At 34.6% G+C, this 27,383-nt stretch overlaps 2 protein-coding genes and 1 pseudogene across 3 annotated transcripts; all 3 read left to right on the top strand.

Annotated features, from left to right (window-relative positions):
• Positions 1 to 643: 643 nt before the first annotated feature.
• On the top strand, positions 644 to 26,663 carry LOC116163296 (annotated as a pseudogene).
• Positions 6,975 to 9,416, top strand: LOC116163297 (ubiquinone biosynthesis O-methyltransferase-like). Of its 2 annotated transcripts, none has more exons than XM_031477176.1 (4): positions 6,975 to 7,455; positions 8,515 to 8,733; positions 8,778 to 9,194; positions 9,242 to 9,416. In XM_031477176.1, exons 1-4 carry the CDS (start codon positions 7,449 to 7,451, stop codon positions 9,358 to 9,360), a joined length of 762 nt encoding a protein of 253 aa, XP_031333036.1. In that variant the 5' UTR covers positions 6,975 to 7,448; the 3' UTR covers positions 9,361 to 9,416. The 2 variants fall into 2 exon arrangements, with proteins under 2 accessions (XP_031333036.1, XP_031333035.1); XM_031477175.1 differs by lacking the exon at positions 6,975 to 7,455 and adding an exon at positions 8,104 to 8,193.
• Positions 14,992 to 18,487, top strand: LOC116163298 (ubiquinone biosynthesis O-methyltransferase, mitochondrial-like). Its single transcript, XM_031477177.1, has 4 exons — positions 14,992 to 17,042; positions 17,577 to 17,795; positions 17,840 to 18,256; positions 18,304 to 18,487. The coding sequence occupies exons 1-4, from the start codon at positions 17,036 to 17,038 to the stop codon at positions 18,417 to 18,419; spliced, it is 759 nt and encodes a 252-aa protein (XP_031333037.1). The 5' UTR covers positions 14,992 to 17,035; the 3' UTR covers positions 18,420 to 18,487.
• Positions 26,664 to 27,383: the final 720 nt, after the last annotated feature.

The raw sequence follows: 27,383 nt of genomic DNA, 5'->3' as shown, positions 1-27,383 counted from the left end.
TATAACCACAGACAAAATACTATCTGTGGTATAACTCTCGAAAAAATCATCGTAGAATGCTCGGGTTTGGTTTGATTGTTTGAAGCATTAGCTTTGTATTGCACAATTCTAAACTGTAGCATAAATTGAGATAAACCTCAATCCGTCGCTCAAAAACACACGTAAGTTTGTAGCTCGACGCATCGAGTACTTTCCAATTGTTTTCAAAAACGTGCTAAATAAAAAACCTAATTGGTATTTTTCACTAGGATCAGGTGCAATATTTTGAAGGCCGTTGTGTCTTCACTTTTCAACGTTGAACATCTTTTTTTTCTCCACTTTTTGTGACTGTATCTTGGTCATCTAATATCGTTCATAATCTATTTAGTCCGTGCCGAATTGTAATCATAAAGTCAAAGTTTCCCAATTTTGCAGAAGCCTGCGATACGGATTTGCCAATGGATGGTGAACTGATCAGTACCTAGATAACATCAGAAACCCTAGATTATGGTTTTTGGAATAACTAAAACGAAATTGTTAAATCTATTGCGAAAATCTATGCCTCTTATCTTTAATAACAACACGTTCGCGTTGAAAGTTGGAACTTATATTTTATCTGTTAAACAGTAATAAAAAATTATCGTTGACTTCACTAACTGTGTTCAACCGTTCACTCAACGGTTCAACAATATACCAATCTGGTTAAATCGTAATCAAATTAAATGCGACTGTTATGAATAAAACAATTGTAATTGTAGCATAATTTTAGCGATACATAGGTAGTGATTGTTGATATTATTTTGATAAAGAGAGCAACCTCCGTGACGTGAATTACGTGTTAACTCTTCACTGTCGGTGTTTTATTGTTACCTAATTTACATTTTCATTTGTTCATTAACGTAGTAGAGTTGGAAACGATTGCTAGAGCGTTAACACCAGCAAATTACGGTTAGTCCACTTCAACAATTTGCAGGTTGTTTTTCTGTTGTGCTAAAACCGGAATTAATTGAAATGATTTGTTTCGTGAATCATTAATTTTACGAACAGTTTAGTGTCCCGAGAACAAAGAAAATGTTAACTGAAGTTACAGTTTTTTGGATTTTTTGCTTTTCGCGTGTTAATTCCTTGCCAGGTTTTACAACCCAAAATTACAATACAGGTAAGTCAAAATCGTATAAGCAATATTTTTTAACTTTTAATTTTATATATTGCAAATACAACTCGTGCTATTATATTACCTTGGAAGTTGGAATGTTAAGCTGTTAGCTTGCAGTAGCATCTAATATAAATTCGCTATTCAAGGATTCTCCTTTTCGTGCCTGCATATTTTTCCAAAACTATTGCTACTTCCGGGCCATGTTCTTATTCTAAGTTTTAGCAAGTGCCACTTATATCAAGACATAAGGGTCAGAACACTAGATAATTGTTATAAACGATATCTGATTAGTGACCGATTTGTAGCTGTTCTTTCCCCACCGTTGAGCTATTACCTTATTTGCATTTGCCTACAAGAGGGAAGTTCCTGATCGTTTTTGACTCGCGGCGATTGCTGTAGCTCAGAACATCCTGGGTAAATGCGTCTCAAAATTTAGGCTGAGTCGTAACCAGGACTTCAAAACTCTGCGAGACGTTCGTTCCAAAAGACATTGAACTAAACAAATTAAATTTTCTGGAAACACAAAACAAACTATGTCTTGCAAAAACGAAATTTTCATAATTTAATTTATACATTAAGTACATTTATCAAATAAGACAAAATGAGGTGATTTGACACAGAACGCCTTAATAAAATATACACCACTCGGCTTGCTACGACGAAAATACTAACCAAATCATCTTTTACAATCTCGCACAGCAATGGAATAAAATTTGTTACATAAGCAATCGAAATTTCGAATTACCAAAAATGTTTAGAATTCATGGAAAGGTTCCACCTGATGATTAAATTTACACTGACAAATAAATTTCTTCTTCTATGAGATTGCACCCCACGCCGTTGTCGTTCTGGCACAACGTTAAAAGTTTCAGTAGATTCAAATGTGTTGGCATTCGCAGAAAAAATTTTGGGTTGGGGATGTTGAAATGATGAATTTGAAACAGGAATCGTATCAATAGAATTTAATGTACGAGGTGGCCAAATAAGAATGACCGTCGGCCATATCAGAGCAACTTGTAACGGAAGCTTGTTAAATTTTGCAAGTTTTGTGGATTTCAAAATTATATTCGGGTAGAAATGCGTATCGATGATTCAGATTTCTGTGAAGTTGTAATGTTCATTAAAATTAACAAACATTTTTTTTTTCGATGTAATTAAGTTTCAAATATCGTGAAATATAAGATGAGTTATTGGTTTTGGACTTCCTATTTTGGGCGAGTTAACGATTAGTACGTGATTTAAAAAAGGTCACCGGTTAAAAGACGCAATAGATTCTAAGAAAAATATGTAATAAAACAGCGAGGCTAAAAAATTATGAGTTTGTTTAATTCCGGAAACTTGATGGGAGCGTTAATTACGGGCGTTGGTTTACTCGCGATATAAAAACAAAATGATCAGTAATTTTAAGAGCTTTTTGCGTAGATATTCACGCGGAGCGTGGTACCGCCGCGGAAAACGCGGCCACCACTTATAAAGTTTTTTCGTAGATATTCGCACGGGCGAGTGTCATCGCGGAAACGGGCCATTTAAGTAACAAGGCCCAAACCAAATAACATTTGTTGCGCGTATTAATTTAAAATCGTATTTTTTAACCAAGAACAAGTTGGTCGTTCTGGAATAGTGAATTGTTCGGAAAGTATTAATTATTGAGTAACTGCAGTTTAGTTTAACGTGCGATTGAAAGACTTCCGTTCAGAAATTATACCTAAAGTACGAAAAGCGCGCTAAGAAATTGTTGTTCAATTGGGATTACGCGATTGGATTTAATAGGCGAAGATTGAGAATAATCTAAATCATGCTCCACTACAATACCCACCATCTAAAAAGGGGAAGAATACTACTGTCTAAATTGTAAGTTATTTTTATGAAAAGTTATTTACCTAGAAATTTATTCATATAAAATTTTTATTTTGTCATTTTATAATTGTTTTTGCCGAATGGTTTTATATAGATAGGATAAATATAAGTTAGAAGTTAGAAGGATATTCATTGCTGTATAGGTATTTAATTAAGTGTTATATTAAGTAAATTTAAATATTATTCAGATTCAGGATAGATGTAAGTAATTGAGTAATTAAGATTTAATATAAAAAAAGAAAATCAATATTGTGAGTGCAGTGGAATTTGGATTTATTTTATTTTTTTCAATATAATCGGTTTATTTATGTAGATTTATTTTTTATCAATCAGAAAAGTGAGACGATCATAGTAGGGCTATTACAAACTATAGTAGACATAGAGCTTTCGGGTAAAAGATTATGTAATAAAAGTGGCCAAGAGTAATTGTTGGAAATTATTTTCGAATGTGTAAAATGAGCACTAGGAAGCTCAATAGTCATGATCAAATATCAAATTTTAATTTTAATTTAATTTTATCTAATAAAGTGGTATCGATGATAGCTGAATTTTAATCCTGATATAATATCCAGTCTTTTTGGTTTTACTTTTTTCCTATCTTGCGAAATAAAGTGGTGAGGGGAAATCAAATGATTTTTGAATAAATATTGATTTCTCGCGTTTGGCTTAACCGATTTTAGCAAACTTGGTCTCGTTTACGAGTTACTGTGGCCTACCAACACCCTATTTACTTTTATACCTGGTAATTTTACGGCCGTCACTAAAGGGCTTTAACTGAAATTGAACTATGATTTTTCTGGAAAAAATTAAATGAGATGATATTTTGATCACAGGTTTCAAACTTCGTGTCTTCTGTACTATGGTTTTAATAATCAAGTTCGGTCGCCCGTAGAGGCGATTTAAATTTTCAATTATTCTTCGGACTACGGAATGTCTTCAGAGTCTGTGAAACCACAAGAATTTGTAGACTCGGCAAAGTGACTGAAAAAACCTCCAGAAAATGCAACAGGCAAGTCTTTGAACACGTATTGTCTTGACATGAGCTCATTCAATGTTGTATCCGATAAATAGTTATTTGTACAACTAGAGAAGAAGAAGAGTTGAAAATCACTTTCTTCTAAGTTTTACACATATTGTTTTCTGAAACTAAAATTAAAATTGAAAAATCGTATGCATTAATATGTAATAAACACATAGCAATCTAGATACGAGTATGTTTCAAATTTAAATGTCATTAATCATTATTAAGATTAACGCAGCAAATGTTCTTTACTTTCCTCACTAGAGAAGAAAATCACATTTTCTTCACCCTTTTTATAGGGGAAATTAGGTAGTTGTTTCTAAGGTAGTTTTAGGAAAACATTATTTGATGATTCCGGCGTGGCAACAAATGAAATCGAGTGTTTCCATTGACTAAGGAAGGAGCTTATGTATTATTGGCTAGATCCTCGAGCCTAGCGCCTCGAGATGTAATCTTGGTGCTCAGGCAATAATACTGGACTTCTCTACCTTGATATATGTATAATCTACTATTGTTTTACAGTTCTGACAATTCTATTTTATGTAATAATATCACAAGACAGTGAGAATAGATTGAAAATAATTCGACAGGTTTTAGAAAACTTGTTGCCAGGCAATAGTCAAAATCACTTTTAAGATTTTCTTTATAGTCTTCTCTATTCTGTTTCTTCGCATATTGAACCCATTAGTCCATCACGAGGTCCTTCAAAATAACGACTAGTTTTGCAGTTGCAGATGTTTTTTCTTCCAATTTATAGCCCCTCATCTCGTCGGAAAATAATTGGAATTAGGTTGATTTCTTAGTTTTTTAATCATATCTTTTTAGTGGTTCACTTTAGAAAAAATATTGTTATCAAAAATTGTAGAACATAAACTTCTACACTACTGTTTTGTGAAATGTTTATTAAAAAAGATATAGAGCTTCAAAGTACCTTATATTTTTAAGAATTCTTAAATTCCTATGTAGATGTTTAAACCAAATTTTTTACTTTATCTCTATAATTAAGAGTTTTATGAGAGAATATCTTGAACTTACCGTGGTATAAATCCCCCCACCCTGCACCCTAACCAAAGGATATGCATAATAATTCAACTTTCAACCCTTGCTAGTGGGGACCTAGTTATAAAGACTGTATAGTTGAAAAGTACAAAGCATAAACTGCCTTAAAAATGACACTGATTGTTTTAATTATTTTGAAATCTCTATGGAAACAATTAAATAAAGTGATTTTAGCATGTGTGATTAGGTATCAAAATTTCACACACGAATAATTTAATTTGGAAAACTTATCTACATGTCGCGGTTTCAGGTAAAATTTTATACATAATATGTGATGAAAGACTTGGAGGCATTAAAGAGATACTCGGACGCTGCGCGTCCTCGTACTTTTCAATAAGCCTCCGCGTCATGTAAACGACCACTTTCATGACTTACTACGTAAATAACTATTACATAAAAGTCAGGAAAATGATACATTACTAGCGAGGAAATTGTGAAGTGCGAGGCTCCTTTGGAGCCAAGTACTTTAATTTCCGAGTCAGGTAATGACATTTTACTGACGAGTTTTGTATTAAATTTTACCCGAAATCGTTTTTTAATACAAAGTTTCAATTTTTATATAATTTTTGATTAATGTCAATCTGGCAGTGATGACAGGAGTGACAGGTGCGGGCAGTAAAGTGACAAACGGCAGGAAACGTAGTCTGCTCTGCCTCTGTCATGGAAACTAAAATTTCCTGCCAGAAAGTATGCATGAAAATGAAGGTTTCAGGACGATGGGTAAAAAAATTGTCTCACTTCAGTTCAGCTTCACCCCCCCCCCTTTTTCCCCGGAAGGAATGAATATTTCAAACCCCTTGTGGACTGTGGCGATTCATAAGTTAGTCATCAGAGAGAGTTTTGTAGCAAATAAAAAATGTTTATTATTCATGTTCATATAAAATAATGATGTGTAAATTGTGTTCGAAAGCGGTAGGTATTTCTTTTTCATCCCCTTTGATAAGGGTGCAGGGTACTGAAATAGCACCATAGCTTTATAATCGATATGAATCTTATGATTATAGAGATAACATACAATTTTGTTAAAATATGTACATAGAAATTTCGGAATTTTCAAAATAAAGACAGCTTTGAAGCTCTGTATCTTTTGAAGTAAAAAATTTACGAAGAAGAAGTATATAAGAAATTTGTGTAAAATTTGATGGTCTACAATTTCTAATAGCAATATTTTTTGTAAAATGAAACCTATAAAAAATATGATTGAAAAACTTAAAAACCAACCAAATTTCTTTGGTTTTAGGGGTGTTACGGGGGAAGCACAAGGGGTGGGAGGTCGAAAACTTGGATTCTTAAACCACCAGATATTCCTTCATGATATGTAAAACAAATTGGAATTACTTCTCGTTTTGCAGGAAATGGTCAATTTTCAGTCTCTATTTCCCGGACTATGATACGAATCTAATGTACCTATACGTACGTCGGTCGGGTCGTACGTGTAGCGTTAGACAATACATGTTTACATTTTCTTTTTTTTATTTACTTATTCGATGTATATGTAGTGAATGTGTTGCAGTAATTGAATCAAACTTTCTACCAATAAATTATCTGTTTTTCTTTATTATAATAGTTTTTGTCAAATTTCGGTCAGAGGAATAATTTTGGGGTCACATTTCAAAACATAGGTAATTGATTTTGGAAGGACTGGTGCTGGCTGTGGCCATTAGAAAAATAAAAAGTACCTACCAATGAACCACAATAGATAATAGTTATATGGATAGGTATTAATACTTAGATTGAATGCGACTCAACAACAAAGCGGCCATCATCAGCTAAAAAAACCCCTTTTTGTTTTATTTATTTTTATCTATCGCTATTTACCAATAACTCTTAAAATCAACTTGGAAAAAATCGTTTCAATATTTAACTATTCAATTGCGATAATGGAGGTGATGAACTGGTAAAAGCAGTCAATAGTCTACAGTTTATTTGATATCAGTATAAGTTCTCTCTTTTAACATGCCTATATTAACAGCCGTCTTGCTATTGTCGTCCAACATTACTTCAACTTATGAGTGTTAAACCTACCATACGATACTTCATAGAAGTATAATGATAACGCTTGATTGTAAAGGGAATAGCTAAGGCTAAGATAGACAATACCCATGTTTTGCCAATATAATTGGTGTTATATAAATGCCGAGTTTATCACAAAGGTTTATAAAACAAACTTTGGTTCGTCTGATACTGTGTTACAATATAAACGAGTGCCTACTCAAAGTTTAAGTGTTTCGGCATATGCACGCTTGTACAGAGTATCTATAATTGTTATAGTACCGTGACAAGGGCGTAATCTTATCATATCAAGTCAGAAATTTCCAGTGACAATCCGTAGATTTAAGTAGTAGGGAAGATTTGATAGCGTCTACAGTTCCAGAAATGCCAAGTAAGTGTATTAATCGAAATAAGCAGTCAAGCTCTCTCCTGCCGTCTTAGCGGTCCCTATACGATCAATATTTACGTCAATATATTGCACAATAATTTACATTGTACAATAGTATTGAGCGTCTGTAGGGCACATTGAAAGATATTGACTCAATCAAAAACGGTTTGATTTTTGTTGTGCAATCTAGTAAATATTGCTGCGTGTGTTGGTAATATTGTGCAATACCACTTCAGTTCTGTGTTAACAGAGTAGGAATAAACATCGACCATGGCTACACATAAGGGGAAAGATGAAGAAAGAAAGTTCATTTTAGAATGTATCGAGGTGTATCGGAGCTTACCTGCGTTGTGGAATATCAAAAGTAACGATTACAGCAACAGAATTTAAAAAAATATTTCTTTTTTTAAACCATTCCTTCATCCACGTGCGCTTCTTTTTTTCGTTTTTTGCTGAAGCTATAACTAAAGCTATAGCCACACAACTTACCGTCTTCTTATTATTCCACATGTTGACTGCACAAATATCACCCTGCGGACTAATTTATTGAATAATAATATTGCACCGTGTGGGTTGGCCAAGTAAATATTGCACAAAATATTGTACAATATATTGACGTAAATATTGTTCGTGTAGGGGCCGCTTTTTATATTGTGTTAAAATTTTGTCTTAGAAAAATTTAGATAATGGTTTCTTGCGGTACAAAAATTTGTACCGCCATGTGTATTTGTTTAATTAATTGTAAGTCCCGATGAAGTTCCATATTAAACTTACAGAAACAGTACGAAGACATAAAATACTATACAATACATATAATACAGTAACTGATTTTACTTGGACGGAGTTACTTTACATGGTTAGGTATTTTTTGAAAACACTACTTTAATGCAATAAAAAGGCACCTTTGCTTATCTCTAGAATTTTTCACTCACTCCTACCCGAAAATGTCTATAACGTTTCTGTATGTGTTGATCGGTTGATTATGTGATTAATCTGTGTTTGGTACTTCATCGTCTGATTTAAGATTGTTAGGATCTACTGTCAACATTTATTCTTCTGCAGCTTTAGACGTACCCACCGCAGATGTTCCTCACAACGCTTTTTATTCTAAGTATAAGTCCGGATGGTGGGATTTAAATTCAGTGATGAGGCCCCTAATACAATTAAATCAACTTGACTTGGAATACATTAAAGGAGTCTTATTTGAAAAAGATATAATCAAAGGATACGAAGGCTTCCAGTTCCGCGATAAACTGCGTATCTTAGATGTGGGTTGCGGAGGTAAGTGTCCCATTTGCATTGTACCGCGTCTCAAAGTTTACTAGGGGGTCATTTGACCGAATCCCTGGCAAGAGCTGGTGCTGACGTTTGCGGAATCGATGTTAACAGCGATGCAATAGAATCGGCCAAAGATCATCTTTTATTAGACCCTTGTTTGAAGAATGTTATTTACCAATGGGATAGTATTGAAAATCATTGCGTAAAAAACGCGGAGCAGTACGACATCGTTATAGCAAATAATGTGCTGCATCACGTCAAAAATCATGATGTATTCGTAAAGAGCTGTGTGAAAGCCGTCAAACCAGGAGGTCTTATATTTTTCAGCAGTTTTAGTAAAACCTTCGAGTCATGGTTGAGGATTATAGTAGTCGGCCAAACAATTACCCGAACTTTTCCTTACGACACTTTTCATTGGGATAAATTTGTAAATGATTTGGATGTTGAAAAAATGTTACAGGAAGGTAAGTATGACGGAAACGTTTGACAGTGCTGAACATCCTTCTTCTAGCCGGGTGTAAAACTGAAGGAAGTAGAGGAATATACTATGATATATTTTCGGCATATTGGAGATGGAATAATAACACAAACACGATGTATATGATGCATGCGACTAAACCTACCTTGTGAGTTTAGTCGATTTATGTTTGAAAATTAACACTTCTAATAAATGGCTTTGAAATCCACGTGCTACAAAAACAGATTGTGTTAACAACCAAAACAGCCCCAATTTATTAATTTAAAAATATACCACGATAATTGAGGCAGTAAAAAATGCTTCATTGTAGAGTAAAAAAGTAACTTACTTAGTATAAAGGAGTGCAATTTAGTCGTTGAATGAAATCCATCGATTTCAGTTAGGAAGGGTGCAATATTCTTGACACCAATTGAGTAGAAATATATGCCTGTGATTTAGAAGATATTTTAAATTACTTTCAGTGCGAACTCACAATTAGATTACTTCATTACAAAGTAAATTCTTTTTAATTAATATTTCTTAATTGAATTATGGCCGTTTGCACCGACAAATTTAAGCGGAGCTTAGCTTAAGCGTAGCTTAAAATCAATGACAACCATTGTCTCAACAATCGTTGCCATCTTAAGCTAAGCTCCGCTTAAATTTGTCGGTGCAACCGGCCATTAGAGATATATTTGCAAGTAGTTAGTCAGGGAGGTCGAAGGATTTAATAAATTAAAGTTAGGAGTTACAGATTTGTGTGTTCAAATATTAGCTTAGTTAAAAGGATTAATTAATTTCATTTATTCTCCCTTTAAACTTTATAATCTTTAAATACTGTTGTTACCTATAACAACAATGGAGTTCTTGGTATTAAAGTGCATCTACACTTCTCCGTCTATTCGTTAACGCACAACCGCGTTATGCACTATCCTTTTTAGCCCATTTCCACAAACAAAAAAATGCGCTATTGTGGCCACTTTGTCCGTCCGTCCGTCCGTTCTATGAGACGGTACTAGTTCTTTATCTTAAGAGCTATTGTTCTACTTTTTTCGCTATTTGGTTCGTTATGGTGTCGAGGCTGGCACCAAGGAAGGAATTTTTTCTGGGTTTATTGCTAAAAAAAGTTATTGTAAAAAAACCAACAAACCGTTTTTTACATGTTCCATAATTTTACACTTTTGCCGTTTATTAACGATCCTAGATATCGTTTATAATTTTGTATTGCTGTCTGCCGTCTGTATGTTGGTATGTCCGCCTATTCCTTTGTCTGTCTGTCCCTCTATCTATCCGTGTGAACGATAATTTTGTTTAGAAATGTCCGATCGCTTTTAGATCTCCGTTAGTTATGAACTGAATTGCATGAAATTCAATATGGGCATAGCTTTAGCCATATAATACGCAATGCCAAAAGTTGATCGAATCGATTCAAAATTCACAGTGCCCTTTTCGCATCTCGACCATTTATAAACCGAATTGCAAACTTTTTTACTTATAAAAGTATTTGAATGAAATTTGATACATAGGCACTTGGAATAAATGAAAATCTAACGCCAATTTCAAAATTTGGTTTTGCGCATGCGCAGTGCCAACTTTTTTATTTATGGAAGAATTTAAACGAAATTTGACACATAGGCACTTGGAATAAAGGAAAATCTAACGCCAGTTTCAAAATTTTATTTTGCGCATGCACAGTGCCAACTTTTTTTTTCTATGGAAGCATTTTAGTGCGATGCGGTTTCTCAAACTATTAACAAAGTGACTAAACAAAGTAATACATTACGTCGTGATAAACATAATTCTGGTAAAACAAACGTAAAAACTCTGTATGAGGAATTGTCTGAGGTAGTGCCGATCTTAAAATGTAAGAAAAATGAAAATCAAGGGCCACTAAAATATTCGAGCGAGGGTGAATATGAATGTAATCTATCAACAAGAAGGAAAATCTGTGTATGGGCAGATAGTCACGGACGTGGGTTAAGTCAAATCCTAAATGAAAATTCAAACAATTTCCATGTTACCTCATTTTTTAAACCAAACGCTAAATTTAGTAGTGTTGTGGAAGATATTGAAAATATCTCAAAATCGTATAATTGTAAGGATAGTTTAGTGATAGTAGCGGGCACCAACGATATATTGTGTCCGTCTTTTAAACTGGCCGAACTTAAAATTGTTTTAGAACGCATCGTTAATTTAAACTTAACTTGTGATGTCTTTATTAGTTCTATTCCATATAATTACGTTAACACTAAATATAACAACCTAATATTCCATGCAAATAAATTAATACACAGTATGGTATCATGTAGAGATAAATTTTATTTTGTAGTTCTTTATAAATCTTTCGCAAAGGTTGACTATGTAAAGGATGGCATACACCTAAATAGACGTGCAAAAGTGCGAATGTGCACTTACCTTTTGCAAGAGATCTCGTATATTAAACTGAACTGTATAGCGAGTCAATTCCCGTTGTAATAAATAAAATCGTCAAATCTTCAAATCAACATAATTATACTTTTACCAATAATCGTAATTAAACCGCCCGCCACTACTTATAAGTATAACTCCGCACATTCTTACTCATCAATCTCTACCGCCAAATAAAACAATGTCACCTAATAGAGTAATACAAAATTGTAATGATTCACTAAATATTATGCATATAAATGTACAATGTCTGAGAAACAAGTGTTTGGAACTAGAATCAATAGCGCATGCCCATGACTATGACGTTTTATGTATAAACGAGCACTGGCTAAGAAAAGAGGAAATTGAAGTGTTGAGTATACAAGGATGTCGTGTTGTAACGAGTTTTTGCCGTTCGAGTAAAATACACGGTGGGGTTTGCATTCTCATCAAAAATTCTTATAAATGTACACCTTTGAATTTGTTGGGCTTATCGAAGGAAGTTAATTTTGAAGTGGTTGGTTTAAAATATCATAACATTGACATTGTGTCTATTTATCGTTCGCCCAGCGGAGACTTCGATATATTTATGGAGCAATTACTGCATATGTTAGAAACTTTAAATTTTCGTAAATTAATCATTATTACTGGCGATTTTAACGTCAAATTCAATACTAAAGATGAAAAAGCGCACCAGCTATGTAACATTTTTCTAACGTTTGGGTTGAAGCAGTCCGTTTTTGAGAACACTAGAATGCAATCATGTCTGGACAATATTTTTACAAACATTCCAGACTTTTCAGTTACGGTCTTTGATACATATTTTTCTGATCACAATGCTGTTGGTTTTACCCTTGGCATCACTTCCCATAAAGATTGTAGTGGAAATAATGGTAGAATTACATATAGACCAATCACCAACATTGGATTATTTCGCATGTATAATATATTAGAATATGTCAATTGGGAGTTTATCAGTGACGAACGAATTGATTCCGAGACTAAATTCGATATGTTTGTAAAACTTTTCTCAGAGACTATTGTTACCACTTTTCCTCTAAAGTGTAGGCTTGCAACTTCTACTTCCAGGGAAGTAAACTGGTTTACTGATAGCTTAAAGCAACTACGTTCAACACTGCAACTCTGTAGTGATATGCTTAAATCTAAAAATCTAATTCATCTCTAGTCACAAAGGAGATGCTCAGAAATGTGAAATTGAGATACAAAAATGAATTATCAAAAGCGAAAAAGATGACAAATGATAAATTCATAAAAAAAACTCTAAAAATAAGGTAGCTGCGATGTGGCAAATCATTAAACGCAAGAACACAGCAAAATTTGAACCATGCGCTGAACTGAATTGTAACATTTTTAATGACTATTTCATTGACTCAATTGATAACATTGTTAACAATATTCCAATAGATCATGATGATATAGATCCTTTAGATTTTATGGAATTGAGCCATTTTACCGTTAGCTTTAAAGAAGTGGGCTTTAGTACAATTAGGGAGTGTATCGATCGACTAAGAAATAGCTGTAGCAAAGATCCTTATGACATTACTGTAAAAATTGTGAAGTCAATGAAGGATGTTATACTATCTCCATTGACAAAGTTAATTAATAAATGTATTGCGAGTGGTACGTTTCCTTCCGTATTAAAAATTTCTAAAGTAGTACCAATTTTTAAAAAAGGTTGCTTGTCTGATCCTAATAACTATAGAGCTATTTCTTTGACGCCCGTGTTTAGCAAAATTTTTGAATCTGTTTTAAAACTTCAAATGGAAACTTATTTCGAGGATCATCATATAATTAGTCAATCGCAATTTGGGTTTAGAAAAGGGAAGTCTACTGCTCTGGCTGTGAGTAATTTAGCAAGAACAGTTATGAAAGGATTTGAAAATAAAAAATACATTAGTTTAGCAGGTCTTGATTTTACCAAAGCATTTGACTGCGTATCACATAAAATCTTAATCGATAAACTAAGAAATTATGGTTTTGGAAACAAAAGTGCACAGTTAATCCACTCTTATTTATCAAATAGACAACAGTATGTAATTTACGATAATGGTGTTTCAAAATTGTCACAATTAAAGCACGGTGTGCCACAGGGATCTGTTTTGGGGCCCATCTTGTTCCTTATATATATTAATGATCTTCCCCATTGTGACCTATACACCGACCACATTATGTTTGCTGATGACACTTCTCTTATTAAACAATTTGATAGTGAAGAAGAAATCAATGAGTGCATGAAGTTAGCTATAGGAAGAGTTGATAAATGGGTAAAATCAAACAGATTATCTTTAAATGCATCAAAGACACAAACCATGACACTGACGCTAAGGAAACAAAAAATTATCAATCAAAATTCAGATTTTAGGATATTGGGAGTAACGTTAGATCCACATCTGACTTGGAACAGACATGTAGCTATTCAAAGTGCTAAATTATCTAAAGCTATATTTGTTATCAGGAATCTTAAAAGAGTTGCTTCAATGGAAACTGTAATTACAGCCTATTATGGCATTTTTCATTCAATTTTATCATATGCAATTCTTGCATGGGGCCATTCGAAACATGCAAATACTTTATTTGCCTTACAACGGAAGTGTATCCGAATAATAAAAAATATCAAGTACAGAGAGTGCTGTAGGAGTGGATTTGTTGAGCTAGGTATCTTGACACTCCCTTGTACATATATACTTCAATGCCTACTCTATATTAAAGAGAACATAGTTTCACAAACTGTAAAACAGGATTTGCATAGTTATAACACAAGGAACAAAGAACACATTTACATAACTTTTCATAGGCTCAATAAAACAAAGGATGGCGTATCATATTATGGGATGAAGTTTTATAATGCATTACCCACGAAAACTAAAAACTTATATTCACTATCATTCAAAGCTAGTGTAAAGGAATATTTAAAACGTCGAGCATTCTACTCACTAAACGAATTTTTGAACAATAGTTTCAATGACTTAGATTGCTAGCTCTGTTTGTGAAGATGTTGCGATTTTGTTGTCTAAATGTATATTTATTTTGTCCTTTGTCATTTTACCTAATTGTCATCTTGTCTAAGAAAATAGGTTTTAAATTTATATTGTATTGGTAGATAATTTATGGTCAATTATGTCTGTGAAAAAATGACGTGTGAAAATACTTGTAAGTATAAATCACCAATAAAGCATACATACATACAAAGGAAAATCTAACATTAGTTTAAAAATTTAGGTTTGCGCATGGGCAGTTCCAACTTTCTTATTTAGAAAATCATTGAAATGAAATTCTTCTTATAAACTGAAATTGAAGTAGCACGTCAAAAATGGATTGCCCATGTGCAACGCTATCTTTAATACCCATTTGTGGCCGGATTTTTACGATTTTAACAGAAGTTGCATCTTACAAATGGGAAATGAATGCAGGTGGCAATGCGCTTTATGTAATTCGTTTACGATTACTTTTTAACTTGTTCACGTTTCATTCTATACGTAAAGGCGAATTATATCTATATCGCCAATGATTTTCTTTTCGTGGCAAATTTTGGGAAAAAGTATAATTTTTAGTATTCACAAGTTTTAGTTTTGTTTAACAACTAACGTAGAGATCGCAATTTGAAATATCTGCTTGTTTGTCTGGTCTATCCATTGGTATAACATAACCAAACTAGAGACACTATCCACTCTTATATGTTTATTTTATTTTTGTAAGCGGATTTTGACGAAAAGTCGACAAAAATAAAGTTCCATAACAAAAAAAACAAAAAACTGCTCCAGTCATCATTGCAAATTTGAGGTTGCGCACGGCATCTAAGAGTCTATGTAACTGAACAGTTTGTCAGTAATATTGAAAAGTAACATAAGCTTGCCCCCTAATCAACTGGCAATGGCCTAGATTTGGTGTCGATATAGTATTGTAGGAGGGGGGAGGGGGGTGGTGGTGAAAAATGTCGCTGCTTACATATATTAACGTCACAAAAAACATGTTGTATTTGTTTCTTTTCTGATGTATTTATTTGCTGTATATAATGAAGGTGTTGTAGAAATTGAATAAACTCGTCAACAAATTAAATATCTGTTTTTCTTACTATTCTAAAAGTGTTCCTAAAATTTTTAGTGAATTTCCGCTAGAGAAATAATGTTGGTATCACATTTCAAAATAGAATTGATTTTGGAAGCAATGGAACTGCTGTGACTGTTGAAGTTATAGAAAGTAAAACAAAAACACTAATCAACCACAATAATACCTACATTAATAGATCAACGCGTTTCAACAGCAAAGCTGTCATGATTAGCGCACAACTCCCCCTAATTTTAAGTTATTTGTTGTTATCTATCACTACTCGTATTTACAAAAATTCTTACGTTATAATAACGCTTGATTGGATACTTATAGCTAAGGCCGGCAATATCAATGTTTTGCCGTTTCTCCAATCAATCAATCAATCAATACTTTATTATCAATAAATAGTAGAACTATATAAGATTCGTCAAAGTGAAAACAACAAACTACAATTACATAGAAAGACAAACAAAACAAATTAAAATATATTAAACCTGAATATCACAGATCAATGGACTGGGATTGAAGAAACTCGTTCACTGAATAGAAGGCATTTGCTTTTAGATAATTGCTAATAACATTTTTTAGCTGAGTTATTGGTAATGATCGATATTTCAAAGGTATTTTGTTGTAAAATTTACTCCCATAGTAATTAATGCAATTTAGTGAAGTAGTTAGACGAACTTGATTTGTGCGTAAATTACCGATACTTCTCGTTACATATCGATGAGTAAAATCACTAGACTGATAAGACGAAATATTGTCAATAACATGTAAAATGCAATTTAAAATATAAATACATGGCAAAGTTAAGATACCGAGATCAATGAATTTGTACCTACAGCAAGCTCTATAATTAAGGTTAGATATTATTCGGATGGCACGTCTTTGAATTGAAAATATTCTTTTCATTCCTGCCGAATGCCCCCACGTTATAATCGCATAACTCATAATAGAATGAAAGCATCCATAATATGCACTGATTACTACATCAGTTGATACTGTAGATTTCAAACAACGTAGCAAATAACATGCTTTTGATAGCTTGATTGATAAGTGGTTACAATGGGCAAGCCAATTCAATTTGGGATCAATATAATTAGTAACATTTAAAGACCGATTTTATCACACAGTTTTATGAACCAACCTGTTCTTGTGGTACTCTCGAGGGTACTCTAATATAAACGAATACTCAAAGTTTACGTTTTTCGGCATTCAAAAGCATGCTGATAAGACAATTTTGTACAATTGTCGTCACGTCGTAACGGAGGTTTAATCTTATCATTCCAACTTAGATATTTCCAGAAGCAATGTGTGGATTTAAGTAGTACCTATAGTCTTTAGGAAGATTTGATAGCTTCTACTGTTCTAGAAATGCCAAGTAAGTGTACCAATCGAAATAATCAGACTTTTTTGGAGACTACTTTATTGCACTAAGGGAAAAGGGCAACTTTGCTTATCTGTAGAATTTTTCACTCACGCTTACCGAAATAGTAAATTACGTCATAAAGTTGTAATAGTGTTTATTACAAGTGAGTAGAAAAATTATCTACGAGAGCCTATAATACGCAAATTACAACAGAATTACGTACCTACCATACTTTTTCCACGACTTTCCTGAAAATGAGGTCATAGGTAACGTATAATTTAGAGTCATGATATTATACCCATTACCTACACCCGTGTGTAATGAAAGAATTAGAATAGATCATGTATGTACGTTTGGAAGTGATAATTATCTACAAATGTCAAAAGTATCAACAGACGTCGTTTTGGGTTTTGCCTTATTTTCACGGAGATCGTAGTCTATAACGTTTCTGTGGGTTGATCATGTGATTAATCTGTGTTTCATCTTGACTCCATCTGATTTAACACCATGTTAGGATCTATACTGTCAGCTTTCATTATTCTGCAGCTTTAGACGTACCCAGCGCAGATGTTTCTCACAACGCTTTTTATTCTAAGTATAAGTCAGGATGGTGGGATTTAAATTCAGTGATGAGGCCCCTAATACAGTTAAATCAACTGGACTTGGAATACATTAAAGGAGTCTTAATTGAAAAAGATATAGTCAAAGGATACGAAGGCTTCCAGTTTCGCGACAAACTGCGTATCTTAGATGTGGGTTGCGGAGGTAAGTGTCCCATTTGCATTGTACCGTGTCTCAAAGTTTACTAGGGGGTCATTTAACCGAATGCCTGGCAAGAGCGGGAGGTGATGTTTACGGAATCGATGTTAACAGCGATATACTAGAAGCGGCCAAAGACCATCTTTCATTAGACCCTTGTTTGAAGAATGTTATTTACCAATGGGATAGTATTGAAAATCATTGCGTAAGAAACGCGGAGAAGTACGACATCGTTATAGCAAATAATGTGCTGCATCACGTTAAAAATCATGATGTATTCGTAAAGAGCTGCGTGAAAGCAGTTAAACCCGGAGGTCTTTTATTTTTCAGCAGTGTCAGTAAAACCTTCGAGTCATGGTTGAGGATGATAGTAGTCGGCCAAACAATTACCCGAACTTTTCCTTACGACACTTTTCATTGGGATAAATTTGTAAATGATTTGGATGTTGAAAAAATGTTACAGGAAGGTAAGTATGACGGAAACGTTTGACAGTGCTGAACATCCTTCTTCTAGCCGGGTGTAAAACTGAAGGAAGTAGAGGAATATACTATGATATATTTTCGGCATATTGGAGATGGAATAATAACACAAATACAATGTATATCATGCATGCGACTAAACCTACTTAGTACCTAAGTTTAGTTTATTTATGTTGGAAAATTAACGCTTCTAATAAAATATACGTGTGACAAAGAAAGATTATGTGAACCAACACTAAGTCCCCAATTTATTCAAAAAGAGACCTGCAGTTTGCAGTCCCAGCTGATGGAAACAAACTATGCCTGTATATGACTCACTCCCAATAAGTCGATCTTGTGACGCACCATGTCCCAACCCAAATCTCATTTGGTGGATGGTTGGATCTCAAAATCTCTGTCGTCGAAAGAAGTCTGAAAATTATTTCAATCTAAAGTCTAAACCACCCAGGGACACACTGACACATAAAAATTTCATCAAAATCCGTCCAGCCGTTCAGGAGGGGTTCAGTCACAAACACACGTACAGATGAATTTTATATACCTACACTGTGTCCAAGATGAGGGCGTCTATCATGGGGATCTCGAAATCCATAGAAGATACGAAGATGGTCGAAAAGATACGCAATTTAAAGAGTTGTTATTATACTAAGGTATCTGATCCATTTCGTGCTATATCAGGAGTGCCCCAAAGAAGCAATTTGGGCCCGCTACTGTTTCCCTTTTCATTAGTGGCCTTCCTTTAAATATCAAATGGCGAATGATTTAAAGATATTTAAAGGAATTACGAATGTTGATGATGTACAACTACTTCAAACAGATATTGACAGTGTCGTGGCCTGGAGTAACAGAAACCAACTACTTTAATATCAATAAATGCAAAAGCCTGACGTATACAACGAAGTAGGGATATACCGAAGCGGATTACTCTATGGACCAACAAAAACTGCAAACTGTGAAAGTAATTAGATTTGGGAGGAAAATTTACAATTGCGATAAGATCGGAAGAACGTATAAATAACGTTGTCAATTCAGCACTAAACAATTTAGGTTTTCTAATACGCAATACCTCCGAATTACAAAATATCGTTTCCCGAAAAATTCTCTACAACCACTTGGTACGATCTAAGTTAGAGTAGAACAGTATAGTATTTAGAATTCCGGTCTACAAATCCATACAACAAATAGAGACAGTCCCGAATAAATGTTTAAAAATCTGAATTTTAAGAGGCACGTTACTTACCCCCAATATGTTCAATATCGCGAAGTTAGAGAGGAAAATCATACCATGCCGTTAAAATATAGAAGAGAAGTTGCTGATATTTGTTTCATGCACAAATAATAGAATTGACTGTCCTAATTCGCTACCACTTACTAGTAAGTCTATATAGTCCGGGAGGTAGCGTCAAATTTTCATGGGTGATTATACCGAGAATTTCCAGTTTCTTATCGATTAGTTTTTCGTACAAAAATGAAGAAAACGTATGTTAGCTGACGCGACCCCGTGACTTAAGATTCCGAGAGCGTGCGCATCTCGCAAGAAAAAATAGATTTTCGGAGCATTTTACTGTAGTTGAAAATTTTCTGGTAGATAATTGGTAAGATTTTCTTGACGAAAAAAAATGTTAGCTGCGAGATCCCTGTGATTTAACATGTTAGCTGCGCGCATGTTCATCATGTATAGAAAATTGGAAAATTCGGACTATTATACAGGAGCTGAAATTTATTTATGTGACAGTTGATGGAATGAGAACTGTATAAATAAATGTCAGCTGATGCACAGGTGTGACTTAACCTGTTAGCTGCGCGTTTGAAGTGCAACGCGCGGTGAGTAAATTACGCGGCGCGTCGCTTGGATACTTGGATTCAGCAGGATATAACGCTAACAGTCATTGAAATTTTGATGTAATAACAATGAACAACGATTGTAAGCTCGTGTGCAGTATATATATTCATAAATTTCATAAATGTAAGTCGTAATGTACTTTAAAATCCGATTTTCATACAAAAGAAACAAATATAAAACAGTTTATATGATCGATTATTCAGCATCGGAATCACTTTCTTCTTCCTGTTCGTCAGTGCTACTTTCCGATTGATCTTCAATATCAGAGTGTTCTTCATGTTCCTGGTGATCATTATCATCATCAGATTCTCTGAAAGTATCTGAAAAAAAATACAATTTCATAAGTTTCAAGCATTACTCAAATGAGCATTGGGCAAATCTCAAATTACCTTCTATTTCAGCCTGACTACTTGAGATTTCATCAAGTTTCAAGACGATATCAATGTATCGCGTACAGCGACTTTTATGAAAGCCTACAAATTTAGCGATAAAGATGAGGTACTGAAATTAGATCAAAATTTCGAAGGATCATTGCTACCTCCGTGCAAGTCCGAGTTGCGTCAACATATCCTCCGAACATCTTATAGTGCTCAATTGTGGACTCACGCACAGTCTCGTACTCCAACTCTATCATCTCCAAAGGATTTTGGATGAGTAGAAGAGGAGAACAGATACGATTTTAAATGGTTCGAAGGAGATCAATTGCCGAAACTTGATGAAATCTCAAGTAGTCAGGCTGAAATAGAAGGTAATTTGAGATTTGCCCAATGCTCATTTGAGTAATGCTTGAAACTTATGAAATTGTATTTTTTTTCAGATACTTTCAGAGAATCTGATGATGATAATGATCACCAGGAACATGAAGAACACTCTGATATTGAAGATCAATCGGAAAGTAGCACTGACGAACAGGAAGAAGAAAGTGAATCCGATTCTGAATAATCGATCATATAAACTGTTTTATATTTGTTTCTTTTGTATGAAAATCGGATTTTAAAGTACATTACGACTTACATTTATGAAATTTATGAATATACATATATACTGCACACGAGCTTACAATCGTTGTTCATTGTTATTATATCAAAATTTCAATGACTGTTAGCGTTATATCCTGCTGAATCCAAGCGACGCGCCGCGTAATTTACTCACCGCGCGTTGCACTTCAAACGCGCAGCTAACAGGTTAAGTCACACCTGTGCATCAGCTAACATTTATTTATACAGTTCTCATTCCATCAACTGTCACATAAATAAATTTCAGCTCCAGTATAATAGTCCGAATTTTCCAATTTTCTATACATGATGAACATGCGCGTAGCTAACATGTTAAATCACAGGGATCTCGCAGCTAACACTTTTTTTCGTCATGAAAATCTTACCAATTATCTACCAGAAAATTTTCAACTACAGTAAACTCCTCTGAAAATCTCCTTTTTTTTTGCCAGATACATAGGCTCTCGAAATCATAAGTCACGGATCTTGAGCAGCTAACATGGAAATTTTTTTTTCGTCAACATCACAAAGGCCTATACTGAAAAATTCAGCCTCAGTATAATGGTCCGGTGAAATTTGACGCTACCTCCCGGACTAATATGTTCCAGCCCATAAAATCAGACCAAAAAGTATATTTTATGTGCCTAACGTGTCGAACCGGTCACAAATTTAAATCGCCGATAATAAGGGCAGCCATAACCACCAATGCATATATTCACCAGTCCAATGCCAAAATTTATTTATTTATTTATTTATTATCCCCCCGTTGATCTTGGCGCTTAATAGGCTTGCGCCCAATTCCATAATGATCAGTGATCACACAACACTCTAGTTGTGCAAGAATACCTATCGGACAAATTTACTGGGAAAATATGCCCGATAGGTATTCCCGCACAACTCGAACGTTTTGCGCGGTCGCACCAGCACAACTTTTGTTTTTTTTTGTGTACCGTACATCGTTGTATTCGTAATAATAATTCTACTTTTTTTACGGGTCATATAAAAAAATAAAGTTGATTATGATTTCTCCGAAACGAAACGTTGTATTGAAAAGTTCTCAAATTTGCCTTTTGGAGCTCAAAAAGTGGCAATGAGAAAGTGTTTTTATTTTTTGTATCTGCACAAAGAACATCAGAAATATGATATATCTTCGAAAGTAATCGGAATTTTCTGGTTTTCTTTAAAGCATGATAATAATTCTTTAATTACGTATCTTTTCTCTAATTTGATCACCTTATGGTTTCGAAGATCCCCATGATAGAGATCTTTATCTTGGACACAGTGCATACTGTGTGTCCCAGGGAGAACGAACCATAGGGAACCAGAATTAATGTACTTTACGCGAAAAATACATTGCCGTTACCCTATGGTGCGTTCTATGTGGGGACACACTGTATATAAAGATATAAAATTGCTGATAACATTTTTTGTGTTGTGAATAACACAAATATTAACAGCGACCTTGTTATTGTCGTCCAACATTACTTCAACTTAGAGTTTTTAATAACGTGCCAGGTACGATAGTTCATAGCAAAATAATAACGCTTGATTATAAATCTATAGCTATTTTTCTCAAATTAGCGAAAATGTTGACGATCGCTAAATAAATGTGTAAGTAGTTTTCGAACCTGAAATTAGTAACTGATTAAATAATATCAGAACTCCGAAAATGCCTTCAAAATGGTTTTAAAGTGTTTTGGACCCGTAATATATCATTCACCTCCCAGTACCGCGACGTCTGCGGGGGCGATTATTACGTTCCTGACAAACTAGAGCCAATTCTGTAATACATTTCCAAAACATATCCGAAATTATACATAGCTTACAAAAAGTGAGAAAATTACATTCCGCCCCTTTCCTTTTCGAAGAATCTGTACATAGATTACGATATACTATTTTCAAATTTTCAAAATCGTAAGAGGACATTTTTGTATTATGTTTCAATTTTAAGCAAATTTTAAAAACGCGAAAGTGTAAACTCACCTTTACCCGATCCTCAAAAGTGATTGAGAAGCATAAAAAGTGTATTTTGTATTTTTAGAGCATTTTTTAAGAATTAAAAAAAAATGTTCTATTGTTTGCGTTTTGTCCGTCCGTCCGTCCGGAGTCCTGGAATTTTGCAGTAAGTAGCCTATACCTTGAAGGCGTGCCAGACGCCCATCAAATTTCGCTGTCTAAAGATGTCCTGAGATGCTGTTTTTGAAAGTCAAACGTGCATAACTTTTACATACAACAACCAATCGGTCTAGATTTTGCATACGCATGCCTTTAGTGGTGCCAAGTTAAACTTTAGAACATGGGGGGGGGGGGTTAACACATGTTCTACCCTTCGTGGAGGAGTGGAACTAGTTTTATCCTTCATGGTACTATAATGAAAGGTCTCAACGAAAAGAATTAATTTCTACTAACCATAGCCCTCCTCCTTGACCTCTTATCGTTATCGGGTACCACAAAGGGCGAGTGAGACGTCTGCAAGAAATATATCCATTGGTGATGTCACAACAAAATCTATTTCGGTTAGAAAAATGCGCTTTATCTGCACAAGAGTTGTGCACAATTTATACTTGTTTCAAGGGATATTCGTTAATTATATGGACTTTTCACTGACCATTTGCCCATCCGTCCGACCGATTGAGTGAGACAAAAATCTTGTTTGAAATTTTGGGGATCGATAGATTAAGCCTACCTGCATGGACATCCTATTCACATTGAGGCAAATTTATATGTTCGTTTACTACGCATTTCATCCCCGCGCTCCGATTAACAGGGATGTCAGAAAAGTGCGGCAGAGATTAAAAACTTACATAAAGCTAATTACCGAGACTATTCGATCCAATAGTTTGAAAAACATTTCTGTAATTTAATGGAGATTCGAGGTATCGACTTAAACCAAATTAAAACAAGTATAAATTGTGCAGGTAAAGCGCATTTTTTGAACCGAGGTAGCAGGAGCATGCTATATTTATCGATGTTTACTTTTTTGGTAGATGATAAATTGGGGGGGGGGGGGGCTCTTACACATAAATCAATCGCCCTTTGAGAGTACCCTCCTCTGACAATCTGTTTTTTAGATATAAGGAATTGTATCCGATCATGATAGGGGTCGAGGAGGAGGGCTATGGATGACAGAAATTAATTCTTTTCGATGAGAGCTTTAATTGAAGCAAGAATTGAGTAGGTTACTACTCATTCAAACCTATTAAAATGACAATTTAACATCTGCTATAAAATAAAGATTTAAAGGAGCCCACTTTGTGTCCAAAAACTGCGCTGATCGATGAATGTCGAATTTTTAAATTCAAATGTTTAGCGAAAATTTTCGAATGCATCTTTTTTTGCGCAAATTTGCAATAAACAATATGGCGAGACGATGGTACGACAGAGTCGAAGATGGAAAGTAATATTTTTGACACTAGCAGAACGGTTTAAGGCCTGAAACTGGTTCTAAAAGGGCCACATTCAAAAACTGTGGCCTCTATGATAAATGCAGGTACTGTTATCGATGTTACATGCGCACGATATCATATTTATCTGATAAATGCGCAATTATGGTACATAGTTCCCATTGTGAACCGCGATGGGCCACCTTCTTTAATGATTTGAAATAAATGGTTCATATCGAAATGGAGACAGAATAGTTACCAAATCCGAAGCTGGGATTTGCATATTATAAGTAATAAATACCGTCTGCCACTAATTTATTATCTATCCTTGAAAGAAACGTTCTGTATGCCAATGTACTTTCGAATGCAGTCTTAAGATGGGAAACAGTTGCCAATAAATTTCCTTACAGTGGCCAAAAAATTGGTCCTTCGTGGCGAATCAAAATGTTTGGTCTTTTTTTCCCACTTGCATCGACGAATAATATAGCACTGCAAGCTAAGCGACATGCAACTCTTTAACGTGACTGAAAGTGGTTGTTAATCTACCTGCTACTAAAAAATAGTTACTTAGATACACATTTTGTACTAAACTATTTTGATCCTATGCCATACGTCTAACTTATAATTTTTTAGATTTAGACAAATGTGGAAAAGTTCACCTAACCGTATCGTCCTTAGAAGAAACCTACTTAGAACTAAACTGGGTAACAAAATGCGATTCCATGTACGATATGGTTCCCGATGAGATCGCGCTGTATGACAAAAATCCTTTAGATCGCAACGTAAGTACACGATCCTGTTTTTAAAACCCCAAACTGACGCTATAATCTTTGTGTCATAAGGAAGAGATGCCTCCGCGTGTTTCAGTATTAGCTCGAAGATATCCAGAAGGCTACTACAAAACAAAGGTAAAGTTTGGTTCCCCGTGGTTACCTGGAAATTGGGAGTATCAAGAGAATATGATCCAAGCAGAGCACGGCCAGCATTGCTTTCCATATTGGATTGCGTCATTAAAAAGAGACATGTTAATCGATGTGCAGTGTCTTAGAATTAATCCAACGTGGATGTTTGATAATAGGTAACATTTGAAGGTATTTACATTTATACCCTAATGGGACAATAACTATACTACTTATTTATAAAAACTTCGCAGTAATAATTAACCTTGCTTGCAGTCACCGAATCGGAAAAAAACGGATAGGTTCAGTGATCATTCCCGGAACTCACAATTCCGGAAGTTCGAAGACGGCTACTTTTTTGCAGAGCTACGTCATGAATCAAGACAGAAACGTTTGGACCCAGTTGGTGTTTGGGATCCGATACCTTGATCTACGTGTGGGTTATTATGGAAGGGAAGGGTATGATGAATCAGTCTTACTAATGAACTACAAACCACTTGTTTACAGTTTTTATATTAACCACGATGTGGTACGTATTACAAGGTTAGACCCGTCTTAAGAGAAATTCGGAAATTTTCAGAACTCGCCCCTAGAGAAATAATAGTTGTAGACTTTCACCGATTTCCTTACCCATCCAATTTTAACGCAAACATACATGAATCTTTACTAAAAGTGTTGCATTATGAATTACACGATTTGGCATTGTACCCTAGTGGTCTACAAATTGGAAGCGGTCCGACGTTCAATGAAATATGGGCGCGCAACAAAAGCATAATCGTGTGTTATAATGAAAAAGAGGTCTCGGCAGGTCAGCAACATTTGCCAAATTTCATACTCCTCTGCTTATGTGAAACGTTTCAGGTCATCGATGGCTTTGGCATCCAATAGAACAATTTTGGGGAAACAAGCGTGATGTTGGAGATTTAAAAGACTTCCTAGACACTTCAATAAAACAGCATAAGTCCGTTTTAAACCCATTGTGGGCCCTAATGGCCGAATTAACCCCTCAAGCCTTCGATGTGATTTTTCGAACTAATAACCTAAGGAAACTTGCAAACAACGTCAATCGCCACGTCACAAAATGGGTACGCAGTGAATGGAGCAACTCTTCCGTAAATATTGTGGCGACCGATTACTTTCTAGGGAATGATGTCATTAATGTGGCGATTGGTAACAATATTCTGTGATACCATAACTTAGATAGTTTTTATAGTAAATTAATTAGTTTGTGGCATATATCTATTAAGATTCGCAAATAAATCTATGGCGGTAAATTCTGGTTTTGTCCAATTACTTGTTATTATTTGCATATCCTTGTTCTATATAGCGCACACACTTCTCACCCTATCAGGACATTTTATTTTTAGAGAGACAGCAATTACGCTAAACAGTAGAACTAGTTACACATAGGTATTCAAAATTAACACTTGTTATTTCATCGAGTTATCAAGTAGGGGGAGCACTTCTTCCGAGTCATTCCGGGACTTTTGTTTCGAAAAATACTGCTTACAACTTATACTATCAACACACCCACCTTACCCATAAGTTCGACATTGCCATTCGATGTGCAAAATGGAAAACGTTTAAGCTTTGAATATTATTTATATATTCAAAGGTTTAAGTAGGTAAGTGCTATCATAGATGGTGTTCACTGTTCTATCATAGCCACCCTTGATTTTTCAAAGCAACATCACGGATATAATCGATTACCTCTGATCGCATGCTGCATATTAAACAAAATCTCAGCTGCTATTACTGAATCACACCATGGAAAACGATTAGGTAAGTGCATTTAGTTGATGTAGTTCTGAATTCTGATGTATTGGATTGGAAATCAGGGCAAAAGACGGCATGTTTCAAACTTCCCATCGAAACTTACCCTCTGGACTTCTAGGATTCACATTTTTGGTTTATTGAGTTTCTTGATCAACTTTGAGAAAATGTTGTTTCCCATCTCGGAATAAAATGATCAAGAGTTTCTGCTTCATGGAGGT

Source organism: Photinus pyralis, unplaced genomic scaffold (genome assembly GCF_008802855.1).
Source record: "Photinus pyralis isolate 1611_PpyrPB1 unplaced genomic scaffold, Ppyr1.3 Ppyr1.4_LG2, whole genome shotgun sequence".
Lineage (NCBI taxonomy): Eukaryota > Metazoa > Arthropoda > Insecta > Coleoptera > Lampyridae > Photinus > Photinus pyralis.
Note: the sequence above shows the minus strand (reverse complement) of the source record. Positions and strands in the feature narration are given on the sequence as shown.

What these genes read in the sequence shown, in the direction of transcription:
- LOC116163297 (XM_031477175.1), top strand. Translation starts at nt 8,139, where the DNA reads ATGGTTTCTTGCGGTACAAAAATTTGTACCGCCATGTGTATTTGTTTA. An exon ending in GTGTATTTGTTTAATTAATT is followed by an intron (nt 8,194 to 8,514) that starts GTAAGTCCCGAT and finishes ATTCTTCTGCAG; the next exon opens with CTTTAGACGTACCCACCGCA. An exon ending in TGAAAAAATGTTACAGGAAG is followed by an intron (nt 9,195 to 9,241) that starts GTAAGTATGACG and finishes TCCTTCTTCTAG; the next exon opens with CCGGGTGTAAAACTGAAGGA.
- LOC116163298 (XM_031477177.1), top strand. An exon ending in CTTAGATGTGGGTTGCGGAG is followed by an intron (nt 17,796 to 17,839) that starts GTAAGTGTCCCA and finishes AAAGTTTACTAG; the next exon opens with GGGGTCATTTAACCGAATGC. An exon ending in TGAAAAAATGTTACAGGAAG is followed by an intron (nt 18,257 to 18,303) that starts GTAAGTATGACG and finishes TCCTTCTTCTAG; the next exon opens with CCGGGTGTAAAACTGAAGGA.